This window comes from Hemitrygon akajei, chromosome 10, assembly GCF_048418815.1.
Source record: "Hemitrygon akajei chromosome 10, sHemAka1.3, whole genome shotgun sequence".
Classification (NCBI taxonomy): domain Eukaryota; kingdom Metazoa; phylum Chordata; class Chondrichthyes; order Myliobatiformes; family Dasyatidae; genus Hemitrygon; species Hemitrygon akajei.
The window spans coordinates 79,601,258-79,622,377 of record NC_133133.1 but is presented as its reverse complement, the minus strand read 5'-3'; the positions used below and the strand labels follow the sequence as shown (position 1 = coordinate 79,622,377).

Below are 21,120 nucleotides of genomic sequence, written 5' to 3'. Positions count from 1 at the left end.
AAGTAATGGGACAGCCAAATACTAATCATGGGTAGGATACCAGCTTTTTCTCAAAGCTACAGAAGAGCTAGACCTGTGATACAGCAGCATAAACCACTGCAACAGTCAACTCGGTGGAAGAGTTTGCACTTCAGGTTTTCAAACATTTAAGCACAAGAAAATACTATGATAGTGGTTCTTGTGGTTATTGTTCTTTTAAATCAAATTATCCCCATTATATTAACAGGGTAATATATTACATATTTCATTTGTTGTTTTACAATCCCTCATGGGACATGTTTCAAGGTAGCCTAGTATCAGGAACACTTTTGGACCATTGAGTTTAGGGCAGCTTACAGAAAATAACTTCCCCAAATAATTTGCTCCGTAACTTACTCATGCCATGTTCCCATCAATCCCATCACTTGCCTGCACTTCTGGCAACTTAGTGGCCAAATAACCCGAAACAGAGCATTTGGGAGAAACCCATCCCAACTCATAAATAAAAGGCAGAAAAAGGTGAAAGAGGGAACAACTGACAGAAAAGAACCCGGTTACTGAAGCTCTGAGGTGATAACTTTCAATAATTGCATGATTTCTTGCCTATGATTTGGGCTACTGATCAGTTGAATTTGCTCATGGAAAGCACCCTTTCAGGCATGTGTATGTTGGGCAGATACACTACATTTAAAATGTTAATTTTGTACCTGTGTGTGATGCATTCACCAAAGAAAAAGTAATGATTAAACAATGAGACAGATTTCATAAAAGAATATTTAGGCATAAATGCATGTTGAGAAAATATTAACCCACCCCTGCAAAGCAAACACTAAATCCCTCGCATTTCTTAAAGTCACACATTTCTGGGTTGTCATGACCAACCAATTAGTCCCATTTAAATGATTTGTTTTCCATCAGTAATGCATTGCTGTTCAATGTAATGAATTACATCATCCTTGCAAAATATTCAAACTGCTCTGCAGGGTTCTCATTTTAATCTTTGTTGCTATTACATGCATAAGCTGGAGCAGAATTATTTGAAGTACACCAAGAATTTATTTAACTACACAAAATACTAGAAACTGGCAGCAATCTGAAATGCAATATAACTGTTTTGATATCTGACTTGGTATGGTGAAACTACACTGCAGAAGAGATTAATAAAAAACTCTAGACCCCAATGGGTTACATTTGTACATATTTTAATCATGCAAATTTGTCTTATGGCATAGTTATGGACCAACAATACACATATTTGGAACTTAGTAAATTAATTAAAGAACAAAGTACAGCACAACACTAATCAATCCAGAGTTCAAATCTGTAAATAAACAGAATAGTTCAAGTTAGCTGGTGTAAGTTGCTCCCACAAGTTGCTCCCAATACAAGTCTTCCGGAGATGACTTCTTCCAGATCACTTTTCTCTCCTTTGGCACTGTGGTGTACTGTAACCCACACAATGCCAGAGGAACTCAGTAGTTCAGACAGTATCTGTGAAGAGGGATAAACAGCTGATGTTTTGGTTTGAGGCCCTTCATCAGGATTTGATGGTCAAATAAATGTTAACTAATTATTCCTCTCCATAGATGGTGCCTGACCTGTTGAGTTCCTGCAGCATGTTTTGTATGACTCTGGATTTTCAACAACTGCAGGATCCCTTGCGTTTTTGATGGCACCATTCCTGAACACAGCCCCTTTGATGGTGATGGTGTAAAACAGGTGCCATGACGTCTCTGCTGGAGACTGGCTAATTCCTGGAGACTGGCGAAGTCCAGGGAGGAATGCATGGGAGCACTCAGTGCTCACTCCATAATATCAATGTCATAATGTCTACTGTTTAATTATTTCAATTATTTTTACCTATTTTCCCCACACAAAGAATCATTAATGTAGCAGAGCATTGAACTAATTGCCAACACTTAAAGTAATTGAGCTTACTTCACACATTTCAATGTTTTACTCTGTATTCTTACTCAGTCAACAATATTTTGTGATATTTTGGTGATAACAGCCAAACAAGGACAACATCAATTCACACTCTGCACTGAAGTTGATTTTTGTGTCCATCTGCTGTACAAGGAGGAATCATTCGGATGTTTGAAGAAACTTTTAATGCAGTTTCAAGTGAAGAGAATTGATTTGGATCATGAAATTTCCGTTCTTCACTGTAGATGCTGCCTGATTTGATGATCATCTCTCAGTTGGTTTTTACTTCAGTTTTCTAGTGACTATGGCATTTACTTTTATTTTTCACCAGGTGCGCAAGAGAATGTATTAATCTGTTTATCAGAGTTTCTATAGCAGAAATGCCACAGAACAAGGTAGCGTTTACTAGGGCAGGATCTTTTCAGTTTGACAAAATAAAATCTAGTTCAATATTGATGATGGATATAAAGTAATTCACTAAAAACTGGATTTGCAGTGGAAAAGATGGAATGTAATTTGCACAGTCACAAATGGTGTATTTTCAATAATATCACAAGAGTGAGTTTCGTTTTTGAAATAGTTTGGAATAATTTGAGATATTGGATGTGACACAGCACTGGTATCATCCAGAGCTGCTCCCTCCAAGTGATTGTAAAGGATGAGTTAAGCTCAATCAGAGTGAAGAGAATACAATGTGAGCTTAATTTGGTTATAACAATGCAATGTTTTAATGTTTATTTCAATAACATGTAATTTGTTCTGTTTCCTTGCAATATTCATTAATTTTTACATTGTGATTGTATAACAAGTACTGATAGATCACTCTGACTGTGCTGTATGGGTGAGTGTTCATGCAAAACTCACAGAACCTACAGAAGGGAGAGTTTATCAACAATTGTTTGATGACTTTAAATGAGATCTAAATTTGCAAGCCCTTCATTTATCCTAGATCTTGCCATGAGCTTTGTACCAAATTCTCTAACAATGTTTTTATTTAAATTATTCAGAGGTTCTCCTGAAGGTAAGTGAAACTGAGGTGGTTGATAAGCACTGAACACAGGGAAAATCTTCCCAATAATTAACATCAGATGGTTGGGGTGACACTTGTTGTAAATCATTGGTTGAAAGATCATCTCAGTTGATACAGACATTTATACACCACACCCAAGTATCTGCTATCATTTAGCCTGTGCAGTTATTTTTTAATGAGGAATTGGCTGAGTAATGCAAGGTGCTGCTGATCATTGCCCAGCAGCCCACCCAGCTGTGCCTTCTATACACCAGTGTTTAGCAGGTACATCCTTACTGTAGAATTCTGCAGGCAGATATAGCTTAATTTTAAAGTTTAATTCATTAAATAACACTTAATTTTGCCCCGGTTTTCCAAATGCTGCAGATCAGAAACTCCCTCCCAACCCCCTTCGGTAATGAATAAGAAATATTTCCAGGAAAGAATGCAGTAGAAGTGAGCATTATTGAGTAGAATTAAATAAGAATTTGGTGTTAGATAACATCAAATTATTAACCACAGCATAATATAAACTCTCTTGGTAGACATTTGTACAGATGAGCTAATCAGTTTCAAAGGCAACTTCAACCATTCTCTCTGCATTCTCTGTAAGATTCTTCAGTGCATCACTCAGTATCTTGTAAGTCATGAGAAATGATGAGCCTGCTCCAAAAATGCTGCCGATGACCGGGACAAAGTCGAGAGCGAATTCCAGGGCTGAAACGGTAACAGCAGCAGCACCCCAACCTAACCTCATAATTACATCTGGGGTTATTTCCCCCAGCAATGGAGCTTTTACTGTCGCCCTCAGCTCCTCCACAGGTTTTCCTGCTCTGTTGGCCAGTCTTTGAAGAGAAGCATCATCCAGACCCAGGCATATCTGGAAATAGACAATGGCTCCAATCAATATAACGGTATCACAAGCGAGAGAGAAGCCGGGAACTGGGATCGCTCCCAATCCCCCAGAGAGTGTTGCAAACATCCAGATATGTTTACTCAGAATCTTAGATTTCTTCTGAACTATCTCCACACTTAGTTTTGGAAGGGCCAGGACAAAGATCCTTTTCTTTCCATTATTTAGATCACCTTCGAGTCTTTCATTTAACTGAATGAAATCAAAACATTTCGGCTTTTTACCGGATATGAGGAACACAGATGAATCCGGAAACCCTGCCCCTGCCAACTTCTTGATACAGTGATTCCGAATCTTTTTCAGCTCTTCTTCTTCATTAATAACCTTATTTTCTTCCCTCGTGTTGTGAAGATCGATGTCAATCTTAGAGCGGACAAAATAGAACCTTTTCCCCAGCCGTTTAATCTCCCTGGCAAGTTTGACATCATTTTCTTTGAATCGACAAGCAGAGATTATGATAAAGAAATCATATCTTTGGAATTGCATTTCTGTGAGATATTTAGCTGCTGCAAATCGTGTAGATCCGATCCCTGGCAGGTCCCAATAGCGAACATTGGGCAGAGTGGGATGTGAGTACCCGGTTGGCTCCATTGTTGTTTCTGTTGTCCCAACCTCAGCTGCTCCCGGATCAGTGCACCGAAGTCCTCTCATGGCATTGATGAAGGTGGATTTTCCTGCACCTGTTTCTCCAATCACTGCGATGTTAAGCTCTGTTTTGTCCAGATCAGTTATTTTCTTCTCTATCAGTGGTTTAACTTTTTCCAGCCCACCTGTTTCAAAATCAGACTTCAGTTTGCTCAGTTCTTCCTGTGTGAAGAATGATGGGGTCTCAGTCTCTGTCACCTTTTCACTGAAAGAAAATATGTTCCATTAAAGTTCTCAACTGAAACAACTTCCATTTATATTTCATAGCATGGCATTCACAGAACAGTCTTACGTCAGTCCTTCCTAGTAATGGTCCAAATGCTCTCTGCTGTTACAATTAGCTACTCAACAGCTACAGTATCTGTATTCATTATTATAATGTGCCACAACACATGCAGAGTCATTGGAATGAATAACACAGAAACAGGGATCGACCTGCACCGGGACCATAGCCCTCTATACTCCTGTTATTGATGTACCTATCCAAACTAGTCTTAAAGGTTAAAATTGAACTTGCAAGCACCGCTTATGCTGGCAGCTCATTCCACACTCTCACGACCTTCTGACTGGTTAATAAATTTTGACTTTGCTTAACCACCATTGATTTAACTAATGGATCACGTAGATCTCAATCTGCTTGTCCACAGAGCAGCATCTTCACATATTTCTGTTCATCCATGTTGCTTCACCATTTCATCTCTTCTCTGTTCAACAAAGTTATGTTAGCTTTTACCTCTCTGAAATGATATTGCAGGTGAAGTTGGTGATGGGAGATTTGGAGCACATGAAGCCCTATATTGTGAGGGGTGATAAGGTTGATAGGGTGCAGAAGAGGACAGGTTATAGGAGGTTGCTATGCAGATGATGCATTTTGTCTGCAGTGTGGTGCATCAATGGGAATGGGAACGGCTCATTTCAGACTTAGCATGCCTCAGTCATTGATACCCTTCACCAGAATCAATAATCTAGTTTCAGCACATATAGTTCTGATAATGCTGCACAGTCAAATAGTTGGAGGGGAAAAAGAGAGGAACAGTTTCCAAGAACATGCCTGTCCTCAACCTTGGTGAGTGCTAATGATGTGGCTGGAATATTCACAAGCATGCTGTTTGATAACCAGGTCAAATGGGGACAGGACCAGGCAACCTCCAGAATATAGTACAGAAGACCTAGACTCTTTCAATGCCGGTATCTACACAACAAGATGTAACATTGCTCAGGTGTCAAATCCAGTACGGTTAATGACCACCAAATCTGGCAACACTAAAACATCAACAGAGTGATGGACATTGCCATCATGGGGCTATCAAGAAACACATTCACAGGCACACCTACACCGTAATTTGGATTTTCCAGAACAATTTGATCTTTAAACTGCATTTTCAACTGGATCAGTTGTGGCCATGAGAGCTTCTTCCCAAGCATAATGAAAACTGTCTTTGGTCCCAGGCTAAAGCTTCATTGAGTGTGGCAAAAAGAACAACAATCTTTCAGTAGGCACCAAGAAGAATGCATACTCATGGTTAATGATGACCCAAGAACTATCAGTTCAAAGAGAAACAACAAACCCACCCCTCTCTCTGCACCAAAAAAAGTGACATGATCATCAACCCACCCCCAAATCCCATCCATCAAACAAGATGCAACAAGAACATTGGACTCCACTTGATCCCCAATCCAGTTTGACAAATACAGTACTGTGCAAAAGCCCTCAAATGTATTTTATATATCTAAAACAAAAAAATAAATTACAACAAATTCAATAAGATAGGGATGCAGGATCAGGTGATGTGTTTTACCTGCATGATGTGGGAGCTGGTGGGCCCCATTGTTGTTCCTGGTGACCACATCTGCAGCAAGTATTAATTACTCGAGGAGCTGGAATCTGAGCTTCAAAAACTGCGATACATCAGGGAGGGCGAGAGTTACCTGGGCTCTGTGCTCAGTCTGTGATCAGGGTCAAGAGTGTGTGACTGTGAGTGAGGCACTTGGGGAGGAGGCTGTTTCAAGAGGGAGTGCTGGAGGAGTCTCAGACCCTGAACTTGCCCAACAGGTCTATAATTGATGCAATACACACAAATGTTTTAGGAACTCAGCAGGCCAGGCAGCATCTATGGACAAGTATAAACAGTCAAAATTTTGGGCCAAGACCCTTCATTTCTCAGCCCAAAATGTTGACTGTTTATTCTTTGGCTCGCTGACATCCTCCAGCATTTTGTCTCTATTACTTTGTTTTCCACACCCACAGGTTTTCTCTTGTTTGAGGTTGATGATCCTTTTGAAGATGAGACAGAGGGCTGTAGGGAAGATGAGCAACTGAACCATAGCACTGTGGTTCATGGAGCTGGTCCAGAAGGGGGAGAGAAATTGGTGTAATTGGTGATTGTACTGACAGGGGAATAGGAACAGTTCTCTATCACAAGAATTGAGAGTCCCAAAAGCTGTGTTATCTGTCTGGTGCCTGGGTCTGGGATATCTCATCTTAATTTCAAAGAAATTATGCATGGAAATGGGAAAGGTTCAGATTTTGTGGTTCATGTTGGTAGCCTTGACCTTGCAAGAACAAGGGAAGAGTTTCCACTGAGGAAATTTATGCAGCTTAGGACTAAATTAAAATGCAGAAACAAACAGTTCATAATCTCTGGCTTTTACCTGAACAACTTGCAATTTCCACAGTGTTTGAGATCAGAAGGATATACATATTGTTAAAGTTTGGTGTGGGAGAAGTGGGTTTGAATTTGTGGAGCATTAGCACCAGTACTGGAGAAAGGGAGCTGTTCCAATGGGAAAGGCTCCACCTGAACTGGGCTGGGACCAGAATCCTGGCAAATCGTATTAACTAGGGCTGTGTTTAGGGCTTTTAACTAAATAGTAGGGGGTGGATTGAACAGGTTAGAAAAGTGAGGATAGCATTAAAGAAGTGGAGAATCCTGGAGAGGTTACAGAATTCTCTAAACTAATGAACAAGCCAAAGTTCAGAAAGTGATAAGAAATTATCTTCAGAAACATGGAAACAAAATTGAAAACAGTGGTGAATACAGAACTGAATTTGTTATATTTCAATACTTGTTGCATATATAATAATGTAAATGATCTCATAGCATAGTTAAAGATTGCCAGGTGTGATGATGTGAAGGAAGATCACAGCTGGGAGCTTAACATCCAAGGATGCATATTTTATTATAAAGACAGGCTGCTGGGAAGAGATGTTGGGATGGCTTTGTTTAGCACCACAAAGCTGTGCTGAACATGTCCTTACCTTAGAATTACCTAGGCTTACCATTAGCCCTCTACTTTTCTAAACTCCATGTATTCATCCAGGAGTCTCTTAAAAGACCCTATCATTTCTGCCTCCACTGCCGTTGCCAGCAGCCCATTCCACGCACTCACCACACTCTGCGTTTATATAAAAAAAACACAACAACTTACCCCTGACATCTCCTCTGTACCTACTTCCAATCACCTTAAAACCATGCCCTCTTGTGCTAGCCATTTCAGCCCTGGGAAGAAGCCTCTGACTACCTACACAATCAATGCCTTTCATTATCTTTTACACCTCTATCAGATCACCTCTCATCTTCCATCGCTCCAAGGAGAAAAGGCCAAGTTCACTCAATGTATTCTCATAAGGCATGCTCCCCAAATCCAGGCAACATCTTTGTAAATCTCCTCTGCACCCTTTCTATGGTTTTCAAGTCCTTCCTGTAGTGAGGCTACCGGAATTGAGCACAGTTCTCCAAGTGGGGTCTGACCAGCATCCTAAATAGCTGCAACATTACCTCTCAGCACTTAAACTCAGTTCCACAATTGATGGAGGCCAATGCACCACATGCCTTCTTAACCATGGAGTCAACCTGCATAGCAGTTTTGATTCTCCTGTGGACTTGGACCCCAAAATCCCTCTGATCATCCACACTGCCAAGAGTCTTGCATTAATGCTATATTCTGCCATCATATTTAACCTACCAAAATGAACCACATCACACTTAACTGGGTTGAATTCCTTCTGCCACTTCTTAGCCCAGTTTTGCATCTTATCAATGTCCCGCAGTAACCTCTGATAGCCCTCTACACTATGCAGAACACCCAAAACCTTTGTGTCATCAGCAAAATTAGTAACCCATCCCTCATCCAGGTAATTTATAAAAATCACAGAGTAGGGATCCCAGAACAGATCCCTGCATGGGGTACCTTATCAAATGCCTTACTAAAATCCATATACACTAGATCTACAGCTGTACCTTCATCAATGTGTTTAGTTACATCCTCAAAAAATTAAATCAGGCTCGTAAGGCACGACCTACCTTTGACAAAGCCATGTTGGCTAGTCCTAATCATATTATGCATTGGCTGTTGTGTAATCTGATTTGATTAAGGGGCTTAAGGTAAAGGAACCCTTAAGAGGTAGTCATCATACTCGTATAGAATACATCCTGCAGTTTGAAAGGGAGAAGATAAAAATGGATGTATCCATATTTCAGTGCAATAAAGGGAATTACAGAAGCAGGAGAGGAGAGTGGGTCAAAGTTCATTGGAAGTTAACACTAGCAGGGATAACACAAAAGTAATGGTTGGAATTTTTAAGAATAATTACTCCATTAGACATAGGAGCAGAATTAGGCCAACTGGCCCATCAAGTCTGCTCCGCCATTCAATCATTGCTGATCCATTTCCCTCGCAACACCATTCTCCTGCCTTCTCCTTGAAGCCTTCATTACCCGACTAATCAAGAACCCATCAACCTCCACATAAAATATACTGAATAACCTGGAACTAATCTGCCACTAATCGCTTCTCGTATGATAATCCTTTCATTCCTGGAATCATACTCCTGAACCACCTCTGTCTGCACATCCTTTCTTAAATAAGGTTCCAAAATCTGCTCACAATTCTTTGAGAGGCTTCACCAATGCCTTCTAAAGCCTCAGCATTAAATATTTGCTTTTATATTCTAGTCTGCTCAAAATGAATATTAAGATTGCATATTTTTCCTCATCACCAACTCAGCCTTCAAATGAACCTTTAGGGAATCCTGCATGAGGAATCCCAAGTCCCCTTGCAGTTGATTTTTTTTTTAAATTTCCTCCTTGTTTAGAAAATAGTGTACACCTTTATTCCTTCTACCCAAGTGCCTGATCATATATATTCCTTTTGTCACTTCTTTGCCCATTCTCCTAATCTGCCTAATTCATTGCTTCCCTGCTTCCTCAAGACTACCTGTTTCTCCACCTATCTTTGTATCACCTGCCACAAAGCCATCATTCCATCATACAAGTCATTGATATACAATGTTAAAAGAAGCAGTTCCAACACAGACCTCAGCAGAGCACCATTAGTCACTGGCAGCCAATTCTGAAGACACAGGATCGGTTCATCACAAAGGAGAAGCAGTCTAAAGGAAGGATGAGGCCACCATGGCAACAATAAAAGAGAATACAGCATTAAAGCAAAATAGAGGACATACAATGTAGCAAATAATACTGGGAATCTAGAGGATTGGGAAGTTATTAAAACCAAACGGAAGGCAACTGGGCAAAAAAAATTAATGAGAGAAATGATAACTATGAAGGTAAGCTAACAAATAATATAAAAGACGAAACAAAAAGTTTACTTTTTCAGATAATAAATAGTAAATGAGAGGTAAGACTGAACATAGATCTGCTGAAAACCGTCATGAGCATGAATAGATGACTGGCTGACTGGCAGATATTAAAGAGTGGGGATAAAGGTAACACACATAAAATGCTGGAGGAACTCAGGTCAGGCAGTACATATCTATGGATAGCAATAAGAGTGGATCTTTCAGGCTGAGACCTTTCATCAGGACTGAAATATCAGCTCTTTATTCCTTTTCTACTTGGCTGCCAGTGACTAGTGGCGTTTCATAAATGCCAGTGTTAAGGAAGCAGGAATTCTGCAGAAGGACTTGGACAGATCAGGAAATGGGAAAAGAAGTGGCAGAAGGAATACAGTGTAGTGAAGTGTATGGTCAGGCATTTTGGTAGAAGGAATAAAAATATAGATTATTTTCTAATGTGGTAAGTAAGCAAATGCAACATTCGAGAGGACTAGAATATTATAGGAATGATATGATGCTGAGGCTTTATCAGGGATTGGACAGACTGCACTTGGGTTATTGTGAACATTTTTGTACCCCATATCTATAAAAGGATATGCAAGTATTGTAGAGAGAACAGAGTATATTCACGAGAATGTACCGGAGGCTGAAACAGTTAATGTGTAATGAGTGTTTCACAGCTCTGGGCCTGTCTTCATGGGAGTTTAGAAGATGGAAGGGGGGGATTCCTATTTGAAACTCTTGACACCCCAAGGCCTTCCACTACCTGTGAGGCAGAAGTCAGATGCATGCAGGATTACCCCTCACTTTCCTATCATGAATCAAGCTCCAGCAGCACTCAAGAAGTTGGACTGGTGCACCACCTGCTCCCCAAAACAGCCACACTTTCCACCAGTACCACACAGAGGATGAAGTGAATGGCACTCACAGGATTTGAAGATGCAGCCTGTTTAAGCTATTTTAACAATAAAAAGACCTCTAAGAGAATGGACCAGGGTTTTAGTATGAGGTAACTTTTCCTCATGTATCTTCATCTCCATCATGCACCATGCTTAAGAGGAAAGGTATCATTGTTCCTTTAATGTCACCAGGTCTACCTTGATGAATTCATCAGCCAACCCCGAGATGGAATCAGATAGGTCCTGAATGCAGCTCTTCAAGAAGCCAAGACCCAGCTACATGCTCAAGGCTGTATTAACTGCTGTTCTTCATGCCAATACTCACATCTCAAAAACAAACAAAGGGGATTTAATCTGCCAAAGAGCCAGATCTGTCTTGTCTGAAACAGAAAGCTGAGCACAGTAGGCTTCTGCTCTGGCAAGTTTTGATGATACGGGAGAGATGTGAATGAACAATGTGCGTAATTTCCGACCTACCTGGAGTTTGACCCTTCCATTCCTGATCTCTGTCCCTCGTTGGTTGGCCTGTAAAACGATCCAGTGATGACAGGGTTTTAATCAGATGCTCAGGGAGGCTTTTTGTCTTTTCTTGTGTGGTTTTTCTACTTCTAGAGGAGATGACAGAATGAGTTATGTTTTTTTTATACCAGACATATCCATGACTCTGAGGCAAATCACCATTAATAACATTTGGCTTAATGCAAGCAGCTAGAAAATACACAATTGCATTTACTCACCTTGCCTCAGTCAACCTGAAGAAAGAGATTCGGAGGGCGGTCGTGCTTCCTTCTCAATGTTTTAGAAAGAAGGACCTATTGTGAAGCTTGGGACATAGAGAACTGAACGTGAATCAAAATGGTCAAAATTATTGGGCTCTCAAAAATCATCATAAATCAGTCTCCAACTTGATGTGAAGTGACAGAAACCTTTGTGCTGCATAGTGCCACCTTACTGTCTCAAAGGAAAGCCTATGGCAATCACTTTGGGGAAAAAGAGCATTTTGCACTCAAACTCCCAGAAATTCACAGAAAGATGTTATGTCTATAGGCAGCAGAAGTCCTTGATATTGCAATTAAATTGAAATAAAAAGCTGACTTTGTTAAGACCTTTTCTGTCTTTACAGTGTTACGTACCCGTGGGTATCTTGTACTTGTCACGTGACAGTAGTGTTGAAGCTATACTGGACTTAAAGTAGTGGTCTTGTGATGGTGAAGTGACGTCATTTTCCTGCCAGTAGAGGTCATGTGACAGGTTTTTTTTAAGGGTATAAAAGGAGGACCCCTCCCTGTGAGGAGGGGCAGTTCGTGGCTGGATTTGCCATTTCGACTCCATGCCACTGCGTGGTCCAATATTATGACGCAGTTTGGTTGAAAGGTGGAGTTTTATTTAATGCCTAAAGTTTAAAAGGTCAATGCCGGAAGTTTCTTTATAATACTGCCAGTTAAAAATCAGTGGAGAGTGAAGATCGGAGTTCGGGAGATAAAAGATCGAGGAAAGTCGATTTCGACGGTGAAACAGGTTCAACCTTGTTTGATCCTCATTTGGAAGGAATTCGTTGGCTGTCCCCGTGTTAATCCTTGTGAATAGCAGAAAGGATTGGGAACAGTTTTGTAAGGGAAAGGTCAGTGCCTTTAAGCCATTTCATTTTCATCTTCGTAAATTCTCAGGGAAAAGTATAGTTCGCCTGGGAACCGCAACAACACGACGTGAAAGAGAATTTAAATCATCTAAAAAGTCTCTCCTTTAATGGACTGTAAGCATTTTGAACATTTGCAGTACTACTTTGAAGAACTGTTTTTGCAACATCGCTTTAACAACTGTGTTCGCTTTATTCCTTTAAGAACTGTTTAAGCTGCTGCACAGCAGCTGATTTCCGGTTACGTTAGTGGTTTGTTTACTTTTGGGGGTTTGTTTTTCAGTGTTTAATAAATGTTTTATTTGTTATAAAAAAACCCTGCCTCACTTTATATTTATTGTTGCTGAATCCGTAACAACAGAAAGGAATAAAAAACTAAACATATAGTTAAATACCAAACTAAATCAAGAGGATGAGATTTTTCTAGACACTAGAATACTACAGCACAGTACAGGCCCTTCGGCCCTCGATGTTGTGCCGACCCATATTCATTTAAAAAAGTACTAAACCCACACTACCCCGTAATCCTCTATTTTTCTTTCATCCATGTGCCTGTCCAAGAAGCCCTTAAATACCCGGAATGTTTTAGCCTCCACCACCATCCCTGGCAAGTCATTCCAGGCACCCACAACCATCTGTGTCAAAAAACTTACCCCTGATATCTACCCTAAACTTCCCTCCCTTAACTCTGTACATATGCTCTCTGGTGTTTGCTACTTGTGCCTTGGGAAACAGGTAATGGCTATCCACCCTATCTGTGCCTCTCATAATCTATCAAGTCCCTTCTCATCCTTCTACGCTCCAAAGAGAAAAGTCCCAGCTCTGCTAACCTTGCCTCATAAGACCTGTTTGCCAATCCAGGCAATGTCCTGGTAAATCTCCTCTGCACCCTCTCCATCAGCTTCCACATCCTTCCTATAATGAGGTGACCAGAATTGAACACAATACTCTATGCGGTCTCACCAGAGATTTGTAGAGTTGCAACATGACCTCTCTACTTTTGAACTCAATCCCCTTGTTAATGAAGCCTAGCATCACATAGGCCTTCTTAACTATCCTATCAACCTGTGCAGCGACCTTGAGGGGTGTATGATTTGAACCCGAAGGTCCCTCTGTTCATCCACACTCTTAAGTAACCGACCATTAACCCTTTACTCAGCCTTCTGGTTTGTCCTTCCAAAATGCATCACTTCACACTTATCCGAATTGAAATCCATCTGCCAGTTTTCTGCCCAACTCTGCATCCTGTCTATATCCTCTTGTAACCTTCAACAACCTACAACTCCATCCACAACTCCTCCAATCTTCATGTCATCTGCAAATTCACTCACCCATCTTTCCACCTCTTCATCCAGGTCATTTATAAAAATCCAAAAAAAAAAGGGTGGGGTCCCAGAACAGATCCTTGCGGCACTCCACTAATCACTGACCTCCAGGCAGAATACCTTCCTCCCACTACAACCCTCTGCTTTCTTCTTGTAAGCCAATTCTTTATTCAAACAGTCAAGGCTTCACTGATCCCATGCCTCATGACTTTCTGGATGACTCTCGAGGGTGACCTTGTCAAATGCCTTGCTAAAATCCATGTAGACCACATCTACTGCCCTACCCTCATCAATTTCTTTTGTTACCTCTTCAAAAAACTCAATTCGGCTCGTGAGGCACAACCTTCCCTTCACAAAGCCATGTTGACTATCCTTGAGTAGACTGTACATCTCCAAATGCTCGTAGATCCTATCCTTAAGAGTCCTTTCCAATAGTTTGCAGACCACTGACATAAGACTCACCAGTCTATAGTTCCCAGAATTCTTCTTATTACCTTTTTTAAACAAGGAAACTACATTTGCCATTCTCCAATCCTCCGACACCTCCCCTGCAGCCAAAGAGAATTCAAAGATCTTAGCTACTGCTCCAACGAGATTCAACCAAAAGGCTCAGTAAAGGGTTAATGGTCAGTTACTTAAGAGTGTAGATGAACAACGAGAAGTGAGATTCTTCTCTCGCTTCCCACAGCAACCTAGGGTATATCAAGTCTGGCCCTGGGGACTTATCAATCTTGATGTTTTTAAAAAGCTCCAACACTTCTTCATCCTTGATCTCCACATTGTCCATCACACAGGCCTGTTCTATTTTGACCTCACCCTGATCAAGGTCTATTCCACTTGTGAATACTGAAGCAACGTATTCATTTAGGACTTCCCCAAACTCCTCCGCCTCCAGGCACATGTTGCCTTCTTTAACCTTTAGCTTTATTCTTTATTCTTGTCATCCTTCTGTTCTTCACATACGCATAGAACACTTGGGGTTCTCCTTAATCCTACATGCCAAGGCCTTCTCATGACCCCTTCGAGCTCTCCTAATTCCTTTCTTAAGCTCCTTCCTGGCTACCTTCTATTTCTTATGAGTCCCTCCTGCTTCTTATATCTAACATATGCTTCCTACTTCCTCTTGACAAGTTGCCTCACGTGTTTCATCAGCCACAGTTCCCTTTTCCTACCATTTTTTCCTTGTCTCAGTGGGACAAATCTATTCTGAACCCAGCACAAATCTATTCCTCCACATCACTTCTGTGCTTTCACCCTAGAACATCTGTTCCAATTTACTCTTATTAGTTCCTGCCTCATTCCTTCATAGTTAGCCCTTCCCCACTTAAACACTTTCCCATTTTGTCTGTTTTTTTTATCCTTTTCCATAGTTATGCTGAAGCTAAGGGAGTTGTGGTCACTCTCACCAAAATGCTCCCCCACCTGACCAGGTTCATTATCCAGAACTAGATCCAGTATAGCCTCTCCTCTCGTCGGCCGGTCCACATACTGTGTCAGGAATCCTTCTTGAACACACTTGACAAATTCAGCCCCATCTATCCCCTTTGCAGTCAGGAGGTGCCAGTCAATATGAGGGAAGTTGAAATCCCCCATAACTACAACCCTGTATTTCATGCACCATTCTAAAATCGGTCTGCTTATCTGCTCCTCAGTGTCCCGATGGCTGTTTGGGGTCCTATAGACTACTCCTAGCACAGTGATTGATCCCTTCCTATTTCCGACTTCCACCCACACGGATTCAGTGGACAATCCCTCTGCAGCATCCTCCATGTCTATAGCCGTGATACTATCCCTGGCCAATAATGCTACTCTCCCCCCCTCCCTTTTCTACCTCCCATCCTATTCCTTTTAAAATACCTAAACCCCGGCACGTGAATCAGCCAATCCTGCCCTTCCTCCAGCCAAGTTTCAGTAATGGCCACAACATTGTAGTTCCACATACTCATCCATGCTCTAAGTTCATGCCCTTTATTCCTAATACTCCTAGAATTGAAATACACACATTTCAACCCCTCTAACTGGCTACATTTATGTTTTATCCCCTGCCTGTCCTTCCTCACCAACTCAGAACACATAGCCCTTGTCCTTCTACCCTAATATTGGCACTCACATTCTGATTCCTACCCCCCTACCAAACTAATTTAACCCCTCCTCAACAGCTCTAGCAAACCTGCTCACCAGGATATTAGTCCCTTTCCAGTTCAGGTGCAGCCTATCCTTTTTGTACAGGTCAGACCTTCCCCAGAAGAGATCCCAATGATCCAGAAATCTGAACCCCTGCCCCCTGTACCAACTCCTCAGCCACACATTCATCTGCCATGACTTCCTGTTCCTACCCTCTCTGTCTCATGGCACAGGCAGCTATCCCGAGATTACCACCATTGAGGTCCTGCTTTTTAACTTTCCTAACTCCCTATATTCCTTCTTCAGGACCTCTTCCCTACTCCTATCTATTTCATTGGTCCCCACGTGGACCACGCCATCTGGCTGCACACCCTCTCTCCTGAGAATACCAAGAACTCAATCCAAGATATTGCAGACTCTGGCACCAGGGAGGCAATAGACCATCCAGGATTCTCAATCTCTCCCACAGAACCTCTTACCTCTCCCCCTAACTATCAAATCCCCTATCACTACTGCATTCCTCTTTTCCTTCCTTCCTTTCTGAGCTGAGGGTCCAGTCTTGGTGCCAAAGACACAGCCACTACAACTTGGCACCACCTACAGTATCCAAAACAGTATACTTATTGTTGATGGGAATGGCCACAGGGGGGTGCTCTGCTCTTTTTGTCTATTTCCCTTCCCTTTCCTGTTAGTCACCCAGTTGCCTGTCTCCTGACTTTTTGGGGTGATTGTCTCCCTGAATCTCCATTTTATTACTGCCTCTGCTTCCCGAATGATCCGAAGTTCATCCAGCTCCAGCTTCCTAACTCGGTTTGACAGGAGCTACAGCTGGTTGCACCTTTTACAATTGTGCTGTCCCTGACTTCCCACATCTTACAATTGGAGTGCTGGACTGCCCTATCTACTGCCTCCATTACCAACTCCTAAGTTAATTACATTAATTAAAGAAACCTGCCCAGCCTTACCTCACTGGGACCAAGCTCATCCTCCGCCTTTTCTTGCCAAAGCCTCAAAGCTCCACTCCTTCACTGGCCTACTCACGCACTAGCCTCTCTGCTTGAGCTCACCTCTTTTTATTTGTTTGAGCTTTTCAAATTTCAATTGCCCAATCAAACTGCTTGGTCACCTGACCTCGATTGCCCAATCAGCTGCTTTCTGCTGAGTCTGAGCTATTCAAATCTTAATTGACTTGATTGCACAATCTAACTGCCAAAATCTCTTGAGCCAAAGCCTCAAAGCTCCACTCCTTCACTGGTCCACTCACTAACTAGCCGCTCTCCACTTTTTTCAGGTTGTATCCATAAAACATTGATAAGTGAGAATACAAAGAGACAACGTTACACCGTGGTGAGAATTCTAACTGGCTGCATGACCATCGGGTATGGAGGTAGGTGGGTGACCACTGCACAGGATCGAAATAAGCTGCAGAAAGTTATAAGCTCAGCCAGCTCCATCATTGGCACTCGTCACCCCAACATCCATGACATCTTCATGGAGCGATGCCTCAAAAAGGCGGCATCCATCATCACCCAGGACATGCCCTCTGCTCATTGCTGTCATCAGGGAGGAAGGACAGGGTCCTGAAGACGCACACTCAACGATTCTATGCTTTGGCGATTCCAATGCTTATCCCAATAAGAGCTATCTTTACTGGAACCATGGAGGCCAGAGGAATTGTGTGTTAGCTGCCAACTATCCTCTGTGGGATCGACCCCACCGTCCCCATTGTCTACATTTAAACAATGTGCTTTCAACAACACATCCCTGCCTTCTGGTTTTATAACTTCTCACTTTCAACTTTAGCCAAGTCCCCTGAATTTCTCCTCTAATATATTTTGTTTCTCTCTCTTTAATTAAGATCTCAAAATAACAACGCCACACTTGAAATCTTAGCACACTCTGCTAGATGGTTCCAGCAAGTTCTTCAGAAACTTTCCGCAGAAAGGCACTTGACGGCCAATATGAACTGTATGCTAGCTCTCCATGGCTACATGGTCCACATGGAAACCTGAAAGACCAGCCCGGAAACAGCTGAGCCCCAAACCTTCTTCTCAAAGACCGCGGGTTACAGAATTTTATTAATCTCTCTGTACCTTGCATTAAGCGGTCTTGTGAGGACATCTCATTCAGTGCTGGATATAGTCAGATAGGCTGAGAAAGTGATCTAAACGTAGGCTGGAACTTGTTTCCCTCATTTGTTTTCTGGGTGGTTTGCAATACCTCTTGTATTGCAGCGCCTCGGGGTTGTCTCAATTGTGATTTGCGTCACGCAGCTCTCTCCTTTCCTGGAAACACCCAAACCTCTTAATGTAACCGACTATTTTTTAAAAAATCTGTGTTTTGCACTACTTGTTTTAACTTAACTAATTAATACACACACATTTACTTACTGTTATTCAGTTTTTTCACATTTATGATATATTGCATTGCACTACTGCCGCAATTTTAACAAATTTCACGATATATTAAACCTGATTCTGATTTGATTATCAATTTAGGGCAGTTTACTGCTGCTATTACGTCCTCAACTTCATTTTCACTCGAAAACCCGCAGATCCCCGATATAAAATCCCCGCATGCCAGCAAAAGAGGCAGAAAGTAGGACAAAAGTATCACCTGTTCAGGAGGTTTCTCAAATTGTTGGCGCTTTATATTGATTTTATGGTTGTTTACACCAAGACCCTGCTTGTAAACTCGCAGAATATACTGCCGACAATTTTCTCAATCTAATCATATTAAATTTATGTAACAGGAATAAATACACTGAGCTTGTCATTCAATTTCTTGCCTTTACCTGCACCGGATCTTTGATCAAGGATGTCAGTGAATGTTCGCTTTGATAAGCAGTTCGTTGCGATCTGTGCTTCGCTTTCATTCCTACTGTCTACCTCTCATGGATTGAACAGATTGATGGGTGTTATCCAATAGGAAATAAAGATGTGCATTAGATCACTTGTTGCCGGGTGACTTGATTCTTTTCACTGCTGGTTCAGAGTGTGATGAGTACAGACGGTGCCCTCAGATACGTTGTACCTACAGAACGATCCCTATTAACTACAATAGCTAAATAACCAGAACGTACTCTGTCACACCTGACAATCGATTTATACCTTCCTCAACCCTTCAGCCAGCCAGCTACATTGAGGATAATTTACCGCAGACAACTAACTGAACGAGTCATCATGTCTTCAGGATATGGAAGGACGTATCTGCCACTGGGGAGAACGGATCCCCAGGATCACGGAGAGAACATTCAAATTGCCCCCTGTGTCAGGATCGAAGCCCGGTTACAGTGTTTTGCAGATAAATCAATCCAGCACCCGGGATGGAGACGGTGCCCAAGGAATTTAAGGCAGTGAACCGGACTGCCATTTGTCACAACGAGGGGATCATTGTGGACAGCTAAAATCAATTTAGACAATGGACGATTGAACATCTAATAACATTTGCCACGGGACTTTGGACACACTTCGTCAGAGTGCTTGGACAGGTCAACTAAATCAGGCTAAATACACAGGCTCAGGCAAACTGGACAAGGACACTAATGTCATATGCAACTGAGAGTGAGGCAAGAGTGTGAAAGAATTTTGAATCCATTGACAACCTGAACTGATTGTAGATTTTAGGAAAGAGAGGAAAGATAAACACACACTGGTCTCACTGAAGAATGTGGTGGATAGATTGAGCAGCTTCACGAACCTGGGTGTCGCATTTAGCACGATCTATCCTAGGCTGGAACATAGAGGCAATCATGAAGAATGCTCAACACAATCTTATTAAAGGAGATTCAGCATGTAATCAAAGACTTTGACAGATGTACAGTAGAAAGCATTCTGACTCAAATGTACAAGAATGTAAAATGCTACAGACAGTAATGGTCTCAGCCAGTTCTATCATGGGTACACCTGAACCCACCATCAAGGACATCTATAAGAAGTGATGTCTTGGCTTCCACAGATGCCTGCGGCAAATAATTCCACAGATCCACCACTCTCTAGCTATGGAAATTCCTCCTCATCTCTGTTGTAAAAGAAAGCCCTTCTATTCTGAGACTGTGTCCTCTGGTAGAAGATTGGTCTACCAGAGGAAACATCCATTCCACATCCACTCTAACTGAGGCCTTTTGAAATTTGATAGGATTCAAATACATCATCCCTCATTCTTCTGAACATCAGTGAATACAGACCCAAAGCCATCAAATGCTCTTCATATATATGACAAAGCAATCGATCCAGGAGTCACTAGAAATGAATGCTAACATCACATTTGCCTTCCTCACCACTGACTTAATCTGCAAATTAACCTTTAAGAACTCCTGCAGAAGGACTCCCACATCTGTTTGCACCTCAGATTTTTGTATTTTCTCTCCATTTAGAAAATAGTCTACCTTTTTATTTCTTCTACTAAAGTGCATGACCATACATTTCACAACACTGTAATGCACCTGCCACTGATTTGCCCTTTCTCCTAATCTGTCTAAGTCCTTCTGTAGCTCCTCTGTTTCCTCAAAACTACCTGCCCATTCACGTATCTTTGTATCATCCACAAACTTTGTAACAAAGCATCAATCCTGTCATCTAAGTCATTGACATACGATGTAAGGAGAAGTGGTTCCAACACAGACCCCAGTGGAAAACCACTAGCCACCGGCAGCCAACCAGGAAAGGCTTCCCTTGTTTCCACTCTTTGTGTCCTGCCAATTGGCCACTGAATTATCCATGCTGGTATGTTTCCTGTTATACCAGTGGCTCTTACCATGTTAAGTAGCCTCATGTGTGGCACCTTGTTTCAAAGGCCTTCTAAAAATCCAAACACATAACATCCACTGATTCTCCTTTGTCTATCCTGCTTGTTATTTCTTCAAAGAATTCCAACAGATTTGTTACGCAAGATTTTCCCTTGATGAAATCATGCTGACTATGGCTTATTTAGCCATGTGCCACCAAGAACCCCAAAAACACTTCCTTATCAATCGACTGCAATATCTTCCCAACCACAGAGGTCAGACTAAATTCCCTAAAATTTCCCTCCTTCTGATTCACTCCCTTCTTGAAGAGTGGAGGGACACTTACAATTCTCCAGTTCC

General features: G+C 41.7%; 1 protein-coding gene across 4 annotated transcripts; it reads right to left on the bottom strand.

The window, feature by feature from the left end:
* Positions 1 to 1,205: 1,205 nt before the first annotated feature.
* On the bottom strand, positions 1,206 to 19,341 carry LOC140734503 (interferon-inducible GTPase 5-like). Of its 4 annotated transcripts, XM_073058553.1 has the most exons (5): positions 18,829 to 19,341; positions 18,128 to 18,319; positions 11,687 to 11,772; positions 11,427 to 11,557; positions 1,206 to 4,677 (listed from the first exon to the last, which is right to left on the bottom strand). In XM_073058553.1, exons 4-5 carry the CDS (start codon positions 11,444 to 11,446, stop codon positions 3,477 to 3,479), a joined length of 1,221 nt encoding a protein of 406 aa, XP_072914654.1. In that variant the 5' UTR covers positions 11,447 to 11,557; positions 11,687 to 11,772; positions 18,128 to 18,319; positions 18,829 to 19,341; the 3' UTR covers positions 1,206 to 3,476. The 4 variants fall into 4 exon arrangements, with proteins under 4 accessions (XP_072914654.1, XP_072914657.1, XP_072914655.1 ...); XM_073058556.1 differs by lacking the exon at positions 11,687 to 11,772; XM_073058554.1 differs by lacking the exon at positions 18,128 to 18,319.
* Between the last annotated feature and the right edge of the window lie 1,779 nt (positions 19,342 to 21,120).